This window comes from Hyperolius riggenbachi, chromosome 8 (genome assembly GCF_040937935.1).
Source record: "Hyperolius riggenbachi isolate aHypRig1 chromosome 8, aHypRig1.pri, whole genome shotgun sequence".
NCBI lineage: Eukaryota > Metazoa > Chordata > Amphibia > Anura > Hyperoliidae > Hyperolius > Hyperolius riggenbachi.
In genome coordinates, this window is record NC_090653.1 from 266495998 (window position 1) to 266519180 (window position 23183).

Sequence of the window (23183 nt, forward strand, 5' to 3'; positions counted from 1 at the left end):
GCTCACTCTGACGTCCACATCGAAGAGCACCAGGCCTTGCGTTAGGTGCACGTTATGCGACCTTAACGTAGCACCTAACGCAACGTCTTGGTGTGCAAGTAGCCTTAAAGTGTACCTGAGGTGACACGTGACATGATGAGATAAACATGTGTATGTACAGTGCAAAACATATTATTAACCAGGCTGTTTTACTTGTATTTTCAAACATGGAAGTGACAGCTTCGGTCTTGTCAGTACCTTGTCGGCAATATAGTAAACCTCATTTATAAGCAGATTACAACCATAAATGTTTTCCTTTCAGAATACAACTTCTGAGAGCAGAAGTATTTAAAAGAAAAGGTCAATAGTTCATGTATTGTCACTCAGGGACACTTAATGGGCAGCCACTGAGCAGAGACAACAAAACATTCAATCTACTTTGTAAATGTTTAAAGGACACATCTGAGGACGGCAAAAATAAAAAAAATCCACTTACCTGGGGCTTCCTCCAGCCCCTGGCAGCAGTCCTGTGCCCACGGCGCAGCTCCGCTCCACGCTGGTGGTCCGGGTCCCCTCTGGTGCAAGACGCCGACTGTGCCTGTGCGAGCGGCTCTATGGCACATTCATTGAAGTATGCCAGAGATAAAATCTATGAACTATTGATCCTTTTTATCTCTTTCCTGCTCTTAGAAACCAATTTCTGCTAGGAAAGTGTTTTATGGTTGGAATTTCTTATCAGCGAGGGTCACGCTGTAGTCACTGCCTGTCTGAGTCAGGACTGAGTCAGCCACTTACTTACCTAATATTTAACTCTTTCAGACAGAGAAAGAAAAAAAAGGAACACAGCATAGTTATTTGTGCGCTAGGCACTGTACATACATATGTCTATCTCATCATGTCACATGTCACTTCGGGTATATAACACAAAACCACAGGGTATCTAAAAAAGCTATTTTTAGGAGTAGGAGCATAAATACTATTGTTTATCTGATCCGTTTATTTTCACCTCGGGTTCACTTTACATCATGGCAGATAAATAATAATATGCAGATGGTTTCCTATTTTCAACCTGCCCTATTTTCATAAATGTTCCCCTTATGTATTCTGTGTAGGAAAGCACATTTCCTGAGCACGAAGCGAGGAGATATGTGAGAATGATTGTCTGCTGTACAGATGAATAATATTTGCACCTCCCCCACCTCTCCGCAGGTACGGTGACATGGTCCCGGATACCATAGCTGGGAAGATATTTGGTTCAATTTGCTCTCTAAGTGGAGTCTTGGTCATTGCGTTGCCGGTCCCGGTCATTGTGTCGAATTTCAGTCGCATTTATCATCAAAACCAGAGAGCGGACAAGCGGAAGCAACAGCAAGTAAGTAGTGCTTTCTGACGCCCTGTACAAGCAAACCTGATGCCAAAATAATCTTATGATATAATGAACTGTATGTGTAGAACTGTATGTGTAGTACGGATAAGAAATAGAACATTCATAGCAAAGAAAAGAGAGTTTCTAGTACAGGAAGAGTTAAAAAAAAACTTCAGTTGTTATCTAAGCAAAAGAGCTTCTCTGAGCTATTCGACCCAAATGGGTCCAATACAGTCCTATTTTCCAGGGCTGTGGAGTCGGAGTTGGAGTCGGTGGTTTCATAAGCTGAGGAGGTGGAGTCGGGGTTTCGGAGTTGGATGATTTTTGAACCAAATCCATCGCCCCAGTAATTATTAGACTAAGGAATCTGAGTCAGAGCTATTTTGAGTACCTGGAGTTGGAGTTGGTGCTTTTATAAACTGAGGAGTCGGAGCCGGATGAATTTGGACCGACTCCACAGCCCTGGTATTTTCTGAAACACTTAACTCCCTGGCGTTATGATTCTTTCCGGATGGATTATGCCTCCATCCTCCGGGTGGCGCTGCAACTCTAAAGTGAGATTGCCTGCTGTCGTTATGACGACAGCCGGCAATCTCACCAGGAGGAAGCAGAGCCCCGGAGGAGAGGGAGGAGAATGGCGTCCGACATCAGGATCCCCTGGGAGGTATGTAGAAACGCCCGCTATGCGCATTACTCTGCACACAGCCTCCGGCGGCTACCCCGAGCATAAGTCGGGATTACTGCTCTGAGCTGCGGTTTTCCGCCCCGACACTAGCTCGGGATTACCGCCAAGGAGGTTAAACAGCCAAGAAACAGTGAGAGACAGCTTGAGATAAGGTTCTACTGCAGGAAAATTCACATTGTCATTATTTCTGCTTTGTTTTATAGCCTTAAAGATAGAATGTGGTTTTAAAACTGCAACTGTGACAGTATGATGCAATGTTATTTAAAAAAGCTATATAACTGAAAATAAAAATGTGAGACTTTTTTTTGCTACTAATGTTCTATTCATTATCCATACAGCACATACAGTTCATTGTATAATACGTTATTTTCGCTTCAGATTTGCTTCAAGGTCTGTATGGATGCTCAATAGGAGGCGAACCATGTGGAAATGTACATTTGCTGTTTAAACATTTTCCATGACATTTTTAGCATTTTCTGTATTTTTCATTGTCAGTTGTTGCTTTTAATTACTTCATTTTTGTTTGTCTTTTAAATTAAATTAAAGAGAAAAAAAAAATCTGGCCAAATTTTCGCCTCTCCGCTACCCAACTTATGCTAATATATTAAATTGCGTAACAAATTCAACAATCCCAGAAGTATTCTCGACGCGTTTCGTGAAACAATGTTCACTTCTTCAGAAGGAATTGTATATTAATCATGAGTCTAAAAAGCAAAAACGTACCAATCAGTTTCTAGATGGGCGTGAAAGAGAGGAAAGAAGAATGGGGAAAAAAGAAGAAAAAAAGAGGAGAGAGGTGGAGGGGGTGGAAGTAAGGAGGGGGTGGGCTGTATGGGAGGGGAAGGGGTGCTGGAGAAAAAGAAAAAGGGTATTAGGGGAGGGGGGAAGGGGAGGGGGCAGGGCCGAGGCATAGGCTGGAGAGGCTCCAGCCTCAGGGAGCAGTGTAGGAACATCTCACTTAGCTGTCATTCTCCTATTGTGTTTGAAGCAGAGAGAAATAAGAAAAGGGGATACATGGTAGTGACTGCAAGCCAGATAACTGGTGTTCGGGGGCCCTGGGGCACCTCTGTCTAATAGTAATCCGTGTGTGACGGCTGGGGTGGGAAGGATGGAGGGGCGTACTTTGGTCTCTCAGCCTTGGGTGCTGGAGGAACTTGTCACGGCTCTGGGAGGGGGGAGGAAACAGGGTTGGGTAGAGGTGACAGCTAAAATCTTTTGATATCTAATATTGGACATTTCTTACAAAATCCAGCCCACGTTTGCTGAATGCCCATGATCTCCCCCAGGGTTTCCTCGGAGGTCACTGAAGATGCCTTAGTGAATCAGGCCTATTGTGTGCACCATGCGAATAGCTTGCAGCTAATTACCTCTGCACTGGAAAGTCAGTGACCAAAGCTGAGTACAGATAACAGATAACATCCAGGAAAGGTCTGTCAAGTGCAGACAGATAACCTTGGCTGATTTCTGTTCCCTTGATGCTCACGTGACGCGCGCTGACGTAGTCTCCCGATAACCTCCAGACAAGTGTGCTGCCGCCCCGACTGAGAGCGAACAAACCAGGGAACACAAAATGTGACTCTGTCTGTCAGAGATTTATAGTCTTCTATTATTGGACAAAAGTTATACTTACAAAAATGTTTTGTCACAGATGAATGCTTTAAAGGACAACCAAGCTGAAGGGGGAAGATTAGATTTACTTACCTGGGCTCTCTTGATCGCGCACCGGTAGCCGGGAATGTATTGCAACTACATAGTTTGAGTGTTTGTGAGCTGCGCAAGTGCAGAACGCTCCCGACCATAAGAGTGCAATTGAAAGAGGCGCATGGACCCGCCTGCGTATGCGCAGTAGCCCGCAACCACTGCTGTGCCCGGACATCTTTCGGAGGGGCTAGCGGCGCACACTGGAGGGCAGCGGAACTGCAGCGAGGGATCAGATAGACTGCTAGGGGCTGGAAGAAGCCTCAGGTAAGTAAATCTAAGCTTCCCCCCTTCAGCTTGGGTGTCCTTTAAACAAACCTGTGAGATTTATAGACGGAAAAGTCACATACTTACCCGGTACAAGGAAGCCTCCAGATCCTCCAGAGGCTTCCCTTGTCTCCCGCCACATTGCCGTTCCAGTGCTGGGATCGCCGAAGTTCGTACATAAACGGGTGCGGCCAGGGACAAAATTAACCCGTGGGGCCCCCAAATAGATACCCCCCAACCAAAAAGCGTCAGTAGAGACCTTTTGTTGCAGCCATATTTTCCCATAGGGCCCATGAGCCATGGGCTGAAACCCCCTGGCTCTGCCAAAGACTGTGTAGGGGCACTGGGGAGCAACAGTTAAGTTGTGGAGAGACACCTTGGGGGCCCTGGGGCAAATACCCCTTTTGCCTCTATGGTAGCGCCGGCCCTGGGTGCGGCCCCACTACACGACAGAAAAGCATAGCTCACAACTGTCCCTCTTTTGGAGGGGCAGTCCCTCTTTGGGAGCCCTGTCCCTCTTTCTATGTACGTATATACATATTTCTCTACTAAAAAAATGTGTTTGATTGACTCTAAACTTTATTCCCATCCTTTAAATTGATATATTACTAATTTTAAAATGTTAATATGAAGGAAAATGAACCAGGATAGAAAAGACCAGTGTGGGTTGAATTATAAAACAACATATTTTTCTTATGAAATCTCTATGGTATGCATGACTAAGGGTGTGGTGGGGGTGTGGCAGGGGTGTGGCTTAAGTGTCCCTCTTTCTCATCTCAAAAAGTTGGGAGGTATTAAGATAAAATGAGGCCCTAGGCAAGATAGCAGTTTTTGCCCACCACTGATGATCACCTGGCTTTTTTAGTAAGATTTGGTGTGGGCTAGGTTCCACCAGGCCCCCAGGTTCACTCCAGGCCCTAGGCAGCTGCCTAGGTTTACCTTGAATATGATCTGGCTCTGCTACGCAGGTGCAGATGGTAAAAGCTGTGCCTGTTCAGCTATGTACTAGTGCACAGATGTGAGACGCCTGGGCAGTGTGGCCAAGTTCCATCAATAAGCCCTTGTTGCTGAAGTTAAGGGGGGGGGGGGGGGCGGCGCTGGAAGGGCGAGAATGAGGGGGCGGGGAAGCTGTAGATTATACAGAGGCTTCTCTCTACTTAGGTATGTACCCATTTGGGACACCTTTTTGACTACAGCTACGCCTTAAAGGGGAACTGAAGTGAGAGGTATATGGAGGCTGCCAGGGGCGTAGCAATAGGGGGTGCAGAGGTAGCGACCGCATCGGGGCCCTTGGGCCAGAGGGGCCCCGAAGGGCCCTCCCTCAACTACAGTATTAGCTCTCTATTGGTCCTGTGCTCATAATAATCACTTCTATATATACTTTGAATAGTGGTAATTATTAACCAACTGCTCCCCATCCCCTTCTTACACTTCTGACACTGTAGTTGCCATTGGCAGGTTTTGGTGCGCCGTATCAATTACTATGTATAGAGTGCTTGGGGGCCCCATTGTAAAACTTGCATCGGGGCCCACAGCTCCTTAGCTACGCCACTGGAGGCTGCTGATCCTCTGCCTCTAATACTATTAACCATAGCCCCTGAACAAGCATGCAGCAGATCAGGTGTTTCAGACTTTAAGGTGGCCATACACTGGTCGATGTGCCATTAGATCGACCAGCTGACAGATCCCTATCTGATCGAATCTGATCAGAGAGGGATCGTATGGCTGCCTTTACTGCAAACAGATTGTGAATCGATTTCAGCCTGAAACCGATTCACCATCTGCTGAGCTACTCCTGCCGCCTGTCCCCCCCCCCCCCCCTATACATTACCTGATGCTGGCTCCGGGTCCTCTTCTCCGCATTGCACGGCTCTGTTCCGGCTCCATCCCGGCGCTTCCTGTGTTACTCCGTGACCAGGAAGTTCAAATAGAGCGCCCTCTATTTGAACTTCCTGGTCAATGCAGTGACACAGGAAGCGCCGGGATGGATGGAGCCGGAACAGAGCCGTGCAGCGCGGAGAAGACGCCCGGGAGCCAGCCTCAGGTAATGTATACTTGATCAGATCGGCCGCCGCTAGCGACGTGCACTTTACCCGCGGGCGATCGAGGGTAATTTCCCGCACGGCGCGATCGACGGACCGATCCGATTTCGGGAGGAAATCGGATTGGCGGCTGCGTTTACCGCGAACGATTGGCAGCAGATTCGATCCCAGGATCGAATCTGCTGTCGAAACGGCCGCGAATCGAGCCAGTGTATGGCCTGCTTTAAAGTCAGATCTGACAAGACTAGCTGCATGCTGGTTTCTGGTGTTATTCAGATACTACTACAGAGAAATAGACCAGCAGGGCTGCCAGGCAACTGGTATTGATTAAAAGGAAATAAATATGGTAGCCTCCGTATACCTCTTACTTCAGTTCCCCTTTAAAATAATCTAACATTCCCACTTCACTTGTTTATATATTCTCCCATACATTGCTGCAGGGCTGTTGCTGGCTATATTGATGCCCTAGGGAAGGTGCTCTTTGTCCCCCTGAGTCACATACTGTATATGGGAACACTGTAATGTACATAAAATTAGATTTGCAGGCACAAATAACAAACTGGTTCTATACAGACATGATGTTGTTCTGTTCCTGGACTGAAGCATTTCTAAAGTGGTTGGATAGTGTAATGGTTGAGGCTGGTTTCACACTGTAAACCAGTGTTAGCGATACGGTGCGTCGCCTCCACCGCACCGCCAGAAACAGGCCTGTTAGTACGCGGCGTTCCCTGTCTAGCCACCAGCCAAGCAGGAAGTGATGTGCGCTTGTGGTCACTTCCTGCTTCGGGGTATGCGGAAGTGCAGAGGAGCGTATTGTAAAAAACGCTTCTGCGCGAATGCGCGCCGCGGCGGTAATTGTTTTAAAATCCATGTGTCGCCATAGACTAACATGACTTCTGGGCCTGACGCAAGTCGACGCAGAAACCATGGGTAACATAGTTTTGAACCTGTGTTGGGGATGCGGCAAAAACTTCACTTCTGCCACATTGCGCTGTACCACGGAACTATGAAAGTCTCCATAGACTTTCATAAAAAAAAAATAAAGCTTTAAGGGCTCTGCCTCTGACACAAGCAACCAGGGCTTGAATCGCAGCTCTTTCTGTTCAGTAAGCCAGCACCTATTCAGTAAGGAATCATTGGGCAAGACTCCCTAACACTGCTACTGCCTATAGAGCGCGCCCTACTGGCTGCAGCTCCGGAGATTTGAGTCTGCCAGGAGAAAAGCACTATACTGTATAAATGTTATTTATCTTGTCTAAAGGACCTTCAATGTGATTTTCCTTTTGTCACCACCCCTTGCCCCCTGTATATTTGTCTGATCCCCCCTCATTCAGCTCCTTGTGTTTGATTTGCAGAAGATCCGCCTGGCCAGGATCAGATTGGCGAAGAGCAACACCACTAACGCTTTCCTGCGCTACAAGGAAAATGGTGGCCTGGAGGTAAGTTCTGATTGGGTGTTCTAGTCATGGGGTTTAGTAGTGATGTCACTAGTGTGAGTGAGGAATGAAATGTCTGCAGAAAACAGACGAGTTCTGCTTTTCAGTCCAATCTGAGAATCTCTAAGGTGACCATGAATGGTACAATATTTTCCTCAGATGTGATCATTCCATCAATCAAAGCAGTAAAAGGAAGATATAAAATTGGCCATTGATTGACCAATAAATATGGGATGTGTGTACCAGGTTTTAATGGTGGCCACTAATGATCCCATCTTTTGTGTCCAATCTTACCAAATTTATGTTGGAAATCTGTAAACGTAGTGAATACATAGATGTGTAATATATAAGGGACTGCCCTATCTATTCTATAACAAGACTGGACAAAAAGCATTGGATCATTAGTGGGCACCTTCAGAGTGCGTACACAATCCAATATTGATTGGCCAATTATTAAATGACCAATTTTACCAATTCTATGTAGTAGGAGGGCCAACAGATTTTTAAACACTATGAACAGTATGTGTAGGCAAGCTCTGAAGACACACACAAGTGGTAAAATTGGCCAATCATTGCCTAACCACAAAACTAGATGTGTGTATGTGTGTATGTGTCATCATTCTTAAGCCTACAGACTTATAATTATGATTGGCCAATTACTGACCAATGTCACCACTTCCATGTATTATGCGGGTCAACAGACAGTGAATACTATAAGCAGATTGTGTAGGTAAGCTGCCATAGCACATGGTAAAGCTAGTCAGTGACTGGCCAATTGTAATTGAAAGAGTGTACCAGGCTTTATAGTTTCATTTTAACATAGTTGTTATATGATATCAACCAACACTTTCTATTATATAACAAACCCTTCTTACTTATACTAATACAGTAAAGTCCTGACTATCCGGATCTCAGGCACCAGGCAGTCTTAACCAACCGGCAGGCCTGGGGGGAAAGTGGGGGCGGAACTTTACTGTTGTGCAGAGAGGTGCGCAGCACAAACAACTTACAGTACCTCCGGGCGCCGGTCCCGGTTCATTCCTGCTTGTTGCTGTGCTGTGTCCGGCTCCCGACGTGTCACCTGACCTGGTCACATGCACACCTCGGGAGCCGTACAGAGAGGATGCAGCAGAGCCGCTAGCTGCTGCAGGAAGTGGCGGTTTTTAACTCATTGTTTTTAACATATTTTGTGTTTGGATAAGTCCTTAAAGGGGAACTTCAGCCTAAACAAACATACTGTCATTAAGTCACATTAGTTATGTTAATTAGAATAGATAGGTAATATAATTTTTTACCCACCCTGTTTTAAAAGAACAGGCAAATGTTTGTGATTCATGTCTAATGCTGGTGTACTTTTCCATTGTTTCTATGCGAATTTGCATGCAAATTTGTATGAAAATTCGCATACCCAAACCTTATGCGAATTTCCTATTAAATACATTGTATGCGATGCGCATAGCGGTATGCGAATTCTGATGGCTCTGCCATGCAAATTTTTTCTGCACAGAAAAACGCAAAGGAATCCTGACAAGTGGAAACAGCCCCCTTCACTTGTATTGCTATGCGAATTTGCATGCGAAAAACGCATGCGAATTCGCGATAGTGGAAATGGGCCCTTATACAAGCCTCATTTTTAGCTGCACAGAAGAAAACTGCCCGGGCTTTTTTCCCCTGATGCTGTGCAAAGCATGATGGGATTTCTGATTGTTATTCTCGTTCTGCTGTTTTGGTGCAATTTTTTTTTGTTGATATTTTGAATTTGACATTTGAAGCCTAGCGTGTGCAGCTGGGAGGGGTAATCAGGACACAGGATAGTTGGAACTGTGTCTCATACTCCTTGTCACCTCCTTTCAACCAAAAAGATGGCTGCCCCCATGACAAAGATGGCAGCCCCCATGAATCACAAACATTTGCCTGTTCTTTTAAAACAGGGCGGGTAAGAGATTATATTACCTATCTATTCTAATTAACATAACTAATGTAAAGTGATGACAGTATGTTTGTTTAGGCTGAAGTTCCCCTTTAAGCATCTTTTCTTGTGGTATTAGAATGTCACTTCTAGCCCTTTGGAGACACATTATCATGTGTGGTATATTGGCTCTAATAGTATAGTAGTGGTATTTATTGGGATTTGTAGTTTTGTCACAGCTGGAGTGCCAAGGTTAGCCATCCCTGGACTAGTCCAAAACCTGTAGGTTCTGTTGGATTTTTACTGCTTACTAGTTTTCGCTCCAGTGGTCCTTTAACTCTTGTTATTGTGCAGTTAACATAATGAGGCTGATGTACTGATGTGTCACGTGTCTATTTGTGCTCTTGCAGGTCGGCACTGAGATGCACGCTCTCTGCATTAAGAACCGCTCTGCCTTTGAGTTACAGCATCATCACCTACTGCACTGTTTGGAGAAGACAACGGTAAGATCTAATAGACCAATATATCTCATCTCTCTGCAGCTAAACAGGCTGACATCCACCTGGGCTGAAATGGATGGTAACAGGGAACTCAAGACGCATGCAGAGAAAGCTATGCATTCTTCTGACAGCTTTATATCTGTAATACAACTGAGAAATAGATAGAAACCAAACCGTACAGAGGAGGGGAGAACTATCAACCCAGAATAATCTATTCATGGAATCTGAAGATAGCAGAGAGGCGGAGGGAATCCAACCAGGTTGTGCAGACTAATGGTAGTCAGAGTCGGGACAAGGTCCTCCAGCACCCAAGGCTGAGACACCAAAGTGTGCCCCCCATCCCTCCCTCTCCAGCCGTCACACACTGATTGCTATTAGGCTAAGAGGCACCCGAAGGCCCCCAACCTCCCCAACACCTTAATCTCTAGCTATCTGGCTTGCAGTCACTGCTATGTATCCCCTTTTCTTACTTCTCTCTGCTTCGAACACAATAGGGAAATGATAGCTAAGTGAGATGTGCGCCCCCTCCTACACTGAGGCTGGAGCCTCTCTCGCCTCTGCCTCGGCCCGGCCCTGATGGTAGTGTCCCCACAAATGTACCAATCCTCAATGTGCCTCAGATTACCATAAAATATTTATCAAGAGCCGCATACATCACCTCAGTACTAGTCCCTGATTGCTGTTCAGTTTAACGCTAGGTATAAGAATGTACAATTCCCCATTGTGAAAATTTTGTGGGTTTGTTTTTTTTTGAGCATTCCAATCTATCCTTAAATCCCCTATGTAGCCCTTAACTTACCTCCTATTCTGTGCCTAACCTTAAAGAGACACTGAAGCGAAAAAAAAATATATGATATAGTGAATTGGTTGTGTACTATGAATAATTACTAGAAGATTAGCAGCAAAGAAAATATTCTCATATTTTTATTTTCAGGTATATAGTGTTTTTTCTAACATTGCATCATTCTATAATATGTGCAGATTACACAACACTCAGCATTCAAAATGAGTCTTTAAGAGCAGTCTGTGAAGTAATGAACTCTCCTCTAGCAGAGAAAAAGTAAATAGTCCAGGAACAGTTGAGATAATAAAAGTCAGATAACAGCCCTCTCCATGACTAACTTAGTCGGAGAGCTTAATGGCTTTTTTGCATAGAGATAACAACTGGAGTTTCTCAACTCTTCCTGTACTGGAAACAATTAGACTGATGTATCTGATCTTAATGTTTTTTTTCTTAGCTGTACTACACATACAAATCATAATATCATCATTTTTTTTTCGCTTCAGTGTCTCTTTAAAGAGGAACTTTAACCCCGGATTAAACTTCATCCCAATCAGTATCTGATACCCCCTTTCCTGCAATAAAACTTTTACCTTTTCTCAAATACATCATCACGGGGGTCTGTATGGCTGATATTGTGGTGAAACCCCTCCCACAGCGTGATGTCATGACCATGGTCCTGACAGTTTGCTGTTTATGAACCTCATTGCATCGTGTGAAATAACGGCTTTTTCCATCTGCCAAGCAAGCAGTATCTCCCTCTGTGTATAGAATGCTCAGTAACAAACATTCCGTACAGATCACCTGACAGGACTAAAGATGTCACCACCAGCGATACGTTTCACAATGTAAATCAGGGAGAGGAAAGGTTTTACAATGTGCAAACACTGACGAATCTATACATGAATATTGTACAAAACAAGCCATTTTATTCATTATGTTATTTTCACTGCAGTTCCTCTTCAAGAGGCCCATTTCACATAAGTTGTGTGGCATTATGTAGCGGTACGCTCCCCCACTGTTTCCCGGCTGCAGTAGTCATTAATCTTTATGAAAGTGGCCACACTACCCGCGGTGCGACATAAATACTTCAGATGACACAGAGGCGACGCATACTCTGAAGTGCGCTGCCGAGCTGTACGAGTGGTGCTGCCAGGGCGGGATTTCCCATAAGGCACTTTAGGCACATTCCTACAGGCGCCCGATGATAGAAAGGCGGCTTACTCCCCCTCCTGAGCGCCTCCCTCCTTCCTTCCCTATGAAGAGTCCTAATGAGAGTTTAAATAAGAGGTTATTCACCCTGCAGTCCAAAGAACGAGAAGATGATGGGCATCTACTGCATAAAAACCTTTTATTGTGGTGGGTAGACACAGTGGTTACAGCAGTATTCACCCTGCTCTTGGCATTCCACTGACCAGATCTCCCCCTTAAAATGGGGGCACAACTAACTACTTTATACTGAGGGTATCTCTGGCTACCTAATGCTATGGGGCACCTGTAGCTACCTGTAATGGGCAAGGAAAATAAGGAAGAAGTGACATCAGGGACAACTAGCAGACTTGTGGCGCAGTTCGGTGGTGTATTTTTAGGTTTATGGAGCGCAAAATTGAAGGTGCCAGGACATCTGTGCCTACAGGCTCCTGTGAGATAAATCCGGGCCTGGGTACTGCTCAACATGCAATTGCATTGCAGTCAATTGCACTGCAACAATCTATTTCGGTTGTTGCGGACTGCGGTAGAGGTGTGGCGAGCATTTTAGTGACATGCCAAGAAGGGAGCACGTCACTGAGCGGGGGCCGAGCTATGCAAATCACCCTGTCGGTGCTGCCTGCCGGTGCAGTGCGATTGTCTTGCGGCAGGCTCTCTTGCAGCAGGACAATCACACCGCACCATGTGTGAAATTAGCCTTAGGCCTGGAACCCACTGGGAGCGATTTTCTGAGTGCTATGAGATTTGAAAAGCTCTTGCTAATGTAATGCTATGGGTGTCATCCCACTAGAACAATGTGACTTTATAAAAATCCCCCCATAGCATTGCATTAGCGAGAGTTTTTCAAATCACTAGCGCTTAGAAAAGGCTTCTAGTGAGTTTCAGTCCTTATGTGTACCCAAGCTGAAGCTCTGGTACAAAATCACATACTTACCTAATGAAGCTTCTCATGTTGTTCTCTGGTCACCTGTTGCCACTTGTAGACCCTTCAAGATTCACTGACAAGGGCTTGTTGGTAATCTGATCTGGGCCGCGCTCCTCTTCAACCGCAAGCGCTCCCGTACTGCACTGCGCAAGTACAACCGCGCCTGCGAAGTAAGCCAGAGCCACTCATGCACAAGCAGCTCTGTTGTACTGCGCAGGCGCAGCCATGCTCATGCCAGAAGAGGAGCGCCGCTCCGATCAGCTGGAGGGTTCCTGGCAGAGGACCAAAGGACGGTGTGGGAAGCCTTATTAGGATCCAGAAGCTTCCCTCTCCCTAGGTAAGGATCTGTTTCTGAACCTGAACTTCAGCTTGTGTCCTGTTTAAAGAGGAACTTTACTAAGTATAACTTAATGAATAAAATTGCTTACATATATTTTACAATATTATTTTTACAAATGATTTAGTCAGTGTTTGCCCAATTTAAAATCTTCCTTCGCCCTGATTTACATTCTGAAATTTATCACAGGTGGCGACCTCTTTACCGCTGGCAGGTGCATCACTGTAGAATATTTGTTTGCTGTGCGTTCCAAAAGTGAGCAGAAACAAAACCTGGCCTCCCACAGTGCTCTGGTAGAAGAAGGCTTTGTAACATCGTAGGCTAGGCTAAGCATCACTGGGAGGGCGGGGTTACACACTAATATACAACAATATTTGGATACTAGTAGACCTAAGCCCGTTTAAAAACAAGCTCTAGGTCTGTGTCGCAACCGCCTCCCCTCCCTCCCCTGCAACCACCGCCACATAGTCAGCGCACATGCGCATGCACACCCGCGCGCTTGTCTGCTTGCCCCCCTGGCCCGTCCTGTTCCTGTCCCAAGGCTGTCTGTGTGGCACATGCACAGTAGCGCAAAAGCATGGACACACACACACACACACACACACACACACACACACACACACACACACACACACACATACATATACACACACACACACACACACACAGACACACACAGACACACACACACACACACACACACACACACACACACAGACAGACACAGACACACACACACAGACACACACACAGACACACACTCACACAGACACACACACACACACAGGCACACACACAGAGACACACACAGAGACACACACACACACACACAGAGACACACACACACACACACAGGCACACACACACACAGACACACACACAGACACACACACACACACACACACACGGGCACACACACACACAGACACACACAGAGACACACACACGCACAGACACACACAGAGAAACACACAGAGACACACACACAGACACACACACACACAGACACACACAGAGACACACACACACACACACAGGCACACACACACACACAGGCACACACACACACACACAGACACACACAGAGACACACACACACACGCACAGACACACACAGAGACACACACACACACAGACACACACACACACGGATTATTATATAGGACCAGCAGACCCAAACCCGTTTAAAAACGGGCTCTAGGGTCTGTGTTTTTCGCCAGGACAGTTGCCTATTATTATATAGGATAGGAAGTGGTTCTGATGCTGGTGAGGAAGGAGTTAGCAGAGATATATATCAGTGGATTCATATATTTGGATACACTATAGGGATGCTTTAAGGAGCTAAAAGCCAATTAAAAATCATTAGTCATCTGGAAGGCATATTGTCCACCTAGCACTATACTTTTACTTGTTTTATAATGCAGTCAACAGCTAGAATTGTGGGTAAAATAATATTTGCGCCTTGTGTTCAGCTTCCAAACCCCAACTTATCAGCTATGGATTAAGATGTAATTGGGCCCTGGGCAAGGTAGTAGATTTGGGGCCCCCTTGTGGTCTGTTTAGTAAACTGAAGTAGAGAGAGGTCAGAGAAGGTGGCTGGTGGACCCTTGATACCCATTAGGCCCCAGGCGTATAATCCTGCTCTGCACCGTATGGTTATGTCAGCCTCCAGTTGTTACTCTCCTGGCCTCAGTGAACTCTGAGCACTTAAACCCTTGTCTCTTCTCTTCTCCCCAAGTGTCACGAATTCACCGATGAGCACAGATACAGCGAGGCTCTCATGACGGAATCTCTGGGGTACCGCACAAGCCGCAGCACCTCGGTCTCCTCTCAGCAGGGCCTGACCACCTCCTGCTGTCCCAGACGTTCCAAACGCCGGGCCATTCGCCTTGCCAACTCCACTGTGTCGGTCAGCCGTGGCAGCATGCAGGAGCTGGACACGCTGCATATCACAAAGGGACTCAGCCAGAGGTAAGCAGAGCGATTACTAGTAACTTACTTTGTGCCGTAACATAGAAGGGGCTGATTCGTCAAGAGAGAACTCAAGCTAAGGATGTGCAGTTCCTCAGAGCAACCAATCAGAATCCTTGATTAACCTACTTGGTTGCTCTAGGCAACTGCTCCACTTTTGGTCCAGTTTTCGTCATGATAAATCAGCATTAGTGTTGAGCTCAAATTTCGCATAATTGTAATTTTGCATCGAAAGTCGCAGTTAAAGGGAACCTAAACTAAGAAGGATATGGCTTTTTCCTTTTAAATAATACCAGTTGCCTGACTCTCCTGCTGATCCTGTGTCTCTAATACGTTTAGCCACAGCCCCTCAACAAGCATGCAGATGAGGTGCTCTGACTGAAGTCAGACTGGATTAGCTGCACGCTTGTTCAGGGGCTGTGGCTGAAAGTATTAGACACACAGGATTAGCAGGAAAGTCAGGCAACTGGTATTATTTCAAAGGAAAAATCCATATCCTTCTCAGTTTAGGTTCCCTTTAAGATGCAAAATCGTAATGCAAAATTTACGAAAAAATTCATAATTAATTTTGTGTGTAACCATAATCATGTTCTGTCATTTCGCGATTTCGAAATGCAAATTCTTTGGGAACAAATTGAAAAAAAAAAATTTCTCAAAAAAAGACCTTGCAGATTCTGCAAAAATCAATTTTTACACTCAGGAAAAATAAAATTTTGCTGTGGTAAACTTTAATACATTCCAAATTCTGTATACACATTATATAATTTGTGAGAATACAGACAGCGTAGGGGCCCCCCTCTCAAGCCTCTTTAACCCCTTGTCACCAGTGATGTAGCTAAGGAGCTATGGGCCCCCGTGCAAGTTTTACATGGGGCCCCCCAAGCACTCTATACATAAAAATTGATATGGCGCACCAAAACCTGTCAAGGACAACCACAGTATCAGCGAGGAAGGGATGGGGAACAGTGTGTTAAGGATTACTACTATTCAAAGCATCTGTAGAAGTGATTATTACCAGCACAGGAACAATAGAGAACTAATACTGTAATAGAGGGTGGACCCTTCAGGGCCCCTCTGGCCCAAGGGCCCTGATGCGGTCGCTACCTCTGCACCCCCTATTGCTACGCCACTGCTTGTCCCCCATGCAGGCTGGTATAGCCAGAACTTAGAACCCGAACCACGTGGGGCTCCGCACCCTGAGCTATACCAGCCGGGATGGTCCATGATATGAGGAGGGGGACTCTGTAAGGGAGGGGCGGTAACACCTCCTCTCCCCAAAAGCTCTTGTCCACTTCTGGTGCCCTGTATTAAAGTGTACCGCAGCAAAATGTCATTTTACTGAGTTCAGAAACTATTTATTCTTTGAATATTTTACAACAAATTATCTCAATAACTACAAGGTATTTTTGAAAAAAATGTTTGGACTTGTTCCCACTATTCCCCTTAACCATTTTGGTTTGCAAGAACGTTTATTCACAATTTATGCAAAAAATCATTTACAACGGCCATGCTCGTAATTTTGTGTAAGATGAGAAATGTACGAATGGTTAAATCAATTAAATTTCAAAATCGCAATTAAGCATAGTTGTGAAGTTTTACGTGAAAATTCTCGTGAGGGCTCTTTCATATCTAGAACGCATGCAGGCGCCGTTCTCCTGCACGTGTTATACGCCCTGCGGCGTGTGTTCGGGATGTAGCGGTGCGACGCAATTCAGCGGCGGTAGTAATTAAATAAACCCGTCGGGAAAACGCAGGCTCACGACGATTAAAAGCTCCCGGGTGCATCGAACCGCAACGCACCGAAACGCAGTGTCGGGTGTGAGAGGTAAAATGAAAGTCTATGGACTTTTATTTTACCTTGGTTAACGCAAAGTTTCGCCTTTGCGTTAAACCGCAGCAAACTGGCTCTGGTGTGAAAGAGCCCTAAGCAAAATCTTTACCTTGTGGTCCAGGGGCGTAACTAAGAGCCCCCGGGCCCCCCTGCAGAAATTGTGAGCGGGCCCCCCTCCCCCGGGGCACCCCTCCCCCCGGGGCCCGCTCGTGGCCGTTTTGGGGGGCTGGAGGGGTCGCAGCATGAGGGGAAAGCTATGGCCACACTCGGCGAGGGGGGAAGCTCCCCCCCCTCCCTCACCTCAGGCTTTCCCCTCTGCGCTCCCCTCCAGCTTCAATACATAAGTGCAGCGGAGCGGCGGGCAGCAGTAGGCAAACATACCTTCTGTGCGTCCGGACGCTTCTCGCTCTAGTGACTGACGCAACTTCCTGTTTTATACAGGAAGTCGCGTCAGTCACTAGAGCGAGAAGTGTCCGTGCTGGAACACACGGAAGGTATGTTTGCCTGCCGCTGCCCGCCGCTCCGCTGCACTTATGTATTGAAGCTGGAGGGGAGCGCAGAGGGGAAAGCCCGAGGTGAGGGAGGGGGGGGGGGACCTTCCTCCCTCCCCGCCGAGTGTGGCCATAGCTTTCCCCTCATGCTGCGACCCCTCCAGCCCCCCAAAACGGCCTGTGGGCGCATTGGCTGCATCCCCTATTGTTACGCCCATGTTGTGGTCATAGCTGATCAGCATTTACAAGGCGCATGCTACTGATACTGAGCAGCGGCTATGTGTGTTTTTATCATCTACGTTTCTATGGGCCAGTTCACACGGACGGCAGGCGGCGTTGGGGCGGCCAGGAAGTTGCATCGTCCTGTGACGTCTCGTTCGGTGGCGGCAGTACGGAGATCATCACAATCGGCGTTTCTTGTCCCCGCAGGGGGACATGAAGCCGCATCGGCTAGCCGTCCCTGGACGTCGCATGCGGCTTCTAGGGACGGCCGAAACGACGCGTTAAATCGGGATTGGAACGCCACGTTTATGCAATCGACGGTAACCGCGCAATTCTAAACGCTCCCATTCACTTGAATTGGAGAGTTTAGCCGATGGGTCCCGAACGCTTGGCGGTAGACGCCGCCAAGCGTCCATGTGAACCGGCCCTGTATCATAATGTTCTTTTTTTAACCATGTTCCCAGCATCTGGAATTTTCTGCGGGAGAGTTTGGAAGTTAAAGATCCAACGCTAATTTTTAGGGACGGTTCAGAATTATGCCAATTTTCTGCACAAATGTACACAGCTAGAAAATGGACCAATCAAAAGACACAGGTGGGATTTGATTGGTTCATTTTCAAGTTTACATTTTCATCAAAACATCTGTATCATTCTGCATCCAGTCAGAATTATTTGCCTCTCAGTGACCCTCCCTAATCATCTGTTAAAAATATTCTTTGGATGTATCTTTTTCAATTGAATACGTTTTATGTCTCACTGACACTATATGAAACACTTTGTAAAAGTTATATTGAAAAGGTTGCTGACGCTTTACAAACAGTTTATTATAATATTCCTTATAATATGGATGGAAATGTATAAATGGATCAGCTAGGTATAATGAAGAATTCCATGAAGGGTAATCGGACTGGGCATGGAATAGAGAAATTATACATCAGCAGCAGAAGTTGTTACATCTCTCAAACTCCCTGCTGCTTTTGATTGGCCCATTTTCAAGCTGCATACATTTGCATTAAATTTGCATACTATTTTACATCATTTGCAATTATTTTCATCTCACTGAGTACCCCTGGTTAACCCTACCAGTGTAGTAGAAAGGTGTTCGGCTTCTTCCCCTCCCAGGTGCTCGCCACTATGCATGACACCAGGGCTTGTTTTGGTTCTCATAGACTGTTAAGCAGTGTGTTTGTATCTCCACTTGATGAAAAAAACCTCAATTATTATGAAATCATTTGCATATATTTCAAGAATTTTAACAAGCTCCCTCACCCTGACATACCTCTCATTACTCCGGTGTTTACCCTAATCCTGGGCCTTTCCTCATGCTTCAACGGGACACAGTCTTGCATGCTTGTCAGTTGTTACTGAGATAGGAGACAGAGAAAGGAGAATTATGGGTATCTTGAAAGCAATATTCTATCTCTGTTGTAAACTTGCATTAAAGCCCTACTTCACTCTCCTGAAGTTTTCATTGTTATCAAAGGTGAATGAGGAGGACTATGCCACTACTTACACAATTTCTGTAATTGATGCATCTATGGAAAAGCCAGTCACATGACCCAGAGATCTGTGCACAAAGTACAGAGTGAGAGTGTCTTCCTCCTCTGCATAGAGCCATCGCCTGACTCTGCCTAACTCCTCCCTCTGCTCCCTCCTGTTCAGAGTGAAAGACTAGCTGTGTCCCCTCCCATCTCCTCCATAGGAGGAGTAGTTAGAACAGGTATGGGCAAACTTGGCCCTCCTGCTGTTAAGGAACTACAAATCCCACAATGCATTTGCCTTTATGTGTCATGACTGTGGCTGTCAGACTCCTGCAATGCATTGTGGGACTTGTAGTTCCTCAACAACTGGAGGGCCAAGTTTGCCCATGGCTGAGTTAGAACCACTCCTAGACTATTGTCCAGCTACACAAGCAGCGTCTGACACTTACGCAGGAAATGAACACCTCAGACCCAGCCAGGTAAAAAAATAATCATGCAAAAATAATTTAGATTCAATGCACAAAATTAATTGCAGCTTATAATATATGTTCAATACAATACATGCATTATAAAAACACAAGCCTAAAATAGGGCGTTAAACATAGTCTGTGCCTTAGTTTGTGTCTGAGTCATGACATTATGTAATTTTATAGTTATTTCAAATTATGTTTCTGTTTATAGCCAGCTAATAACTTTCAACTGTTCTAACTGCACTTCTTTACAACCATGGCAACCAGTACTCTCTTTGGAGTACAGATTCACCATAAGTTTCCAATCTGCTGCAGGAGTAATGAGCCGCACATAGCAGGAGCCAATGTTGCTTCTTTTCATCACCCGCACTAATTTATTAACTAGCAGCAAAATGATGTAAGAAACACCACGGATCAGCTTTGTTTTACTTGCACATAAAATCAAAGTGCAATGCCCCAGGCGTGGCGTGATCAAACCGACCACTTCATCAGGAGCTGCCAACTGTTGACAGCTCCCGACAAAGTGGTCAGCTCAACCAAGCCACGTGTGGGACATTGGCAATCCCTTCCTCATCTCTGGCTCCAGCAGCCTGGCTTGCACTGGACCCGGTCTGTTAAAGCGGACCCAAACCAAACATTTTTTTAATTCAAAATATTTAGTTGCAGCACTCTGACACATACAAAGATATATACACACTCCTTCAAGCCTATGAGCATTTCAGTGCAAGCTTTTCACCCTTCTCTTTTCATAACTAGGGTTATACAGGGTTATACATAGCAATTCCTCCATTGCCGGACATCATCTACTCCACCAGTTTGCCGGATTCTGTCCCGGCAATATGAAAGGAAGGGAGGGGTTCCTCCAATAAATGTAAAACATTTTATATTTGTCATCATGCAGCTGAAAAAAGGCTGTTATTTATTATTATAATTTAGAAAATAGGTTTTATTCCTGAAATCTTGTATTTTTAATTTGGGTCCACTTTAATTATACGGTGTTCCCTCACCATTGTGCAGTTGAGCGCAGTCCTTTATTTTCACTTAATTGCTCATACCTAACACTGTTCACTCATTCTTTAATGGCCGGTCACGATCCTGGCACTTTCTGATTATTAATGGTTTATGCACTAGGAGTGGTTCTATTCTCCTACAATCTCTGGGTTTCTAGCTTCTATTTTTCACGCTGTCATTTTGATCGTATTTCAGTGATCATTAGTATTTAATTGCATAGGACCCGGGTCCTAGCCTGTACAGAGGGTAAAATTGCTCTATAACAGGTTGCAGCAGGTCAGCAGAATTGATAATATCTATGGGCAGCGTGGTGGTGTAGTGGTTAGCACACTCACCTTGCAGCGCTGGGTCTCCAGTTTGGATCCCAGCCAGGGCACTATCTGCATGGATTTTTTATGTTCTCCTTGTGTCTGTGTGGGTTTCCTCCGGGCACTCCAGTTTCCTCACACACACACCAAAAACTTACAGATAAGTTAACTGGCTTCCCACAAATTGGCCCTAGACTACAATACATACACAATACATACATAGACATGTGACTATGGTAGGGATTAGATTTTACTCTGCACAATGGAATGTACTCTGTACAGCACTGCGGAAGATGTTGGCGCTATATAAATACCAAGTGATATTTATCAGGGAGGGAGTAATATATATCAGGAAGGCTGTATCTGTTCCTCCACACTTGTGGTGTTATAGGTCTATTTGTGTTATTTTACTTGCGTTTAACCTACTGATATCCATCGCTGCTAATAAAGATGCCTTGATTGATATACAGTATATTACAGTGGTGCAGCCCACTTTAAAGAGAATCTGTATTGTTAAAATCGCACAAAAGTAAACATACCAGTGCGTTAGGGGACATCTCCTATTACCCTCTGTCACAATTTCGCCGCTCCTCGCCGCATTAAAAGTGGTTAAAAACAGTTTTAAAAAGTTTGTTTGTAAACAAACAAAATGGCCACCAAAACAGGAAGTAGGTTGATGTACAGTATGTCCACACATAGAAAAATACATCCATACACAAGCAGGCTGTATACAGCATTCCTTTTGAATCTCAAGAGATCATTTGTGTGTTTCTTTCCCCCATGCACTGAAATTTCAGGCTGCTCTTTTCTTCCTGCAAACAGCTTTGCCCTTGTTTGTAATTCCTCAGTTTGTGAAAGCCCAGCCAGCTCAAAGGACGATTTATCCAGCTTGTAAAAGATGAGAGAGACGAGAGAAGCTGCTCTAATCTAAATAACACACAGGCAGTGTGCATAGAGGGGCCTGGAAGGGGGAGTTCATAGCAGAACCACAACACTGAAGAACTTGGCAGCCTTCCAGACACAGGCCGACAAGTCTGACAGGGGAAAGATACATTGATTTATTACAGAGACAGTGATAGTATAAAGTGCTGCAGTAAGCCAGGACACATTAGAATAGCTTTTGGAACTTGTAGGATGATAAAAAACAGGATGCAATTTTTGTTACGGAGTCTCTTTAAGGGATCTCTTTCTCTCTTGACTGGTAAAGCAGGTATAACATACATCGGCGTGTATGTGGCTGGATAGTGTAATGGTTAAGGGCACAGGAGACCCAGGTTTGAATCTTGGCTCTTCCTGTTTAGTAAGTTAGCACCTATTCAGTAAGGAGTTCTTTGGCAAGACTCCCTAACATAGCTACTGCCCACTGAGCATGCCTAGTGACTGCAGCTCAAGCGCTTGGGTCGACCAGCTTGTTATTTGTCTTGTCTATGCCAGGTGTCTCAAAAAGATTGCACAGAACCGCGTTTGTGCATGCACTGTATAGTGTAAACAGGCACTTAATCCACTATATACCTTGCTCTAAATGCATTCCTATGACCTAAAAGAGAGACCACAGAAGGACAATTAGCCCCATCCCTGCCTATTGCTTCCATTACTCGGGGCTCTATCAGGAAAGCAGCAGTTATCTTCCTGGCCTGCTGTGGACAGAATTAGCTGGAGCTCTCCATGGTGCTGAAACTCCGGCTTCAATTTATCTCTAATAGGGGATTAGGGGAGAGGATACAGGCAGATATGCCTCAGCTGCAGCATTGTGTCATACCATACACATGCATTGCTGTCTCTCCTGAAACATTCCAGTGATACTCGGATTTGTGTGTATTCATTTACATTTGGGATTTTACAGTAGTCAATACAGAGGTGAAAAGCGTTGAGCTCATTTTTCTTTTTAAAGGACACCTAAAGTAATAGGGATATGGAAGCTGTCATATTTATTCCCTTTTAAAGAATGCAAGTTATCTGTCTGACCCCTATGAACATATTCGACAAGGGCTTTGTAACGTGACATTTATTAAGGTATTTACCTAACAATTTGGAAATTAACCTCACAAATCAATAATTTAACTCAAAAGTCTGTAATTTACCTCACAAATCAATAATTGAACTCACAAGTCAGTAATTTACCCCACTAGTCAGTCATTTACCCCACAAGTCAATAATTTACCTCATGAGTCAGTAATTTACCTCATAAGTCAGTAAAATACCTCACAAGTCAGTAATTTACCACACAAATCGATAATTTACCTCACATGTCAGTAATTTACCTC

The 23183-nt window shown here is 45.2% G+C and overlaps 1 protein-coding gene and 1 long non-coding RNA gene across 3 annotated transcripts in view; one reads left to right on the forward strand and one right to left on the reverse strand.

The window, feature by feature from the left end:
- Positions 1 to 23183, forward strand: part of KCND1 (potassium voltage-gated channel subfamily D member 1) — a 185777-nt gene that overhangs the window by 145497 nt on the left and 17097 nt on the right. The window contains exons 3-6 of the mRNA XM_068248806.1: positions 1189 to 1351; positions 7393 to 7476; positions 9793 to 9885; positions 14873 to 15105. Of these exons, the coding sequence (XP_068104907.1) occupies positions 1189 to 1351; positions 7393 to 7476; positions 9793 to 9885; positions 14873 to 15105 (573 nt within the window). The remainder of the gene's footprint in view (positions 1 to 1188; positions 1352 to 7392; positions 7477 to 9792; positions 9886 to 14872; positions 15106 to 23183) is intronic.
- The window catches only part of LOC137527844 (uncharacterized), an 83273-nt gene that overhangs the window by 15587 nt on the left and 44503 nt on the right, over positions 1 to 23183 (reverse strand). For both annotated transcript variants that reach the window (XR_011023224.1, XR_011023225.1), the window contains exon 3: positions 18929 to 19013. This is a non-coding gene — a long non-coding RNA (uncharacterized lncRNA). The remainder of the gene's footprint in view (positions 1 to 18928; positions 19014 to 23183) is intronic.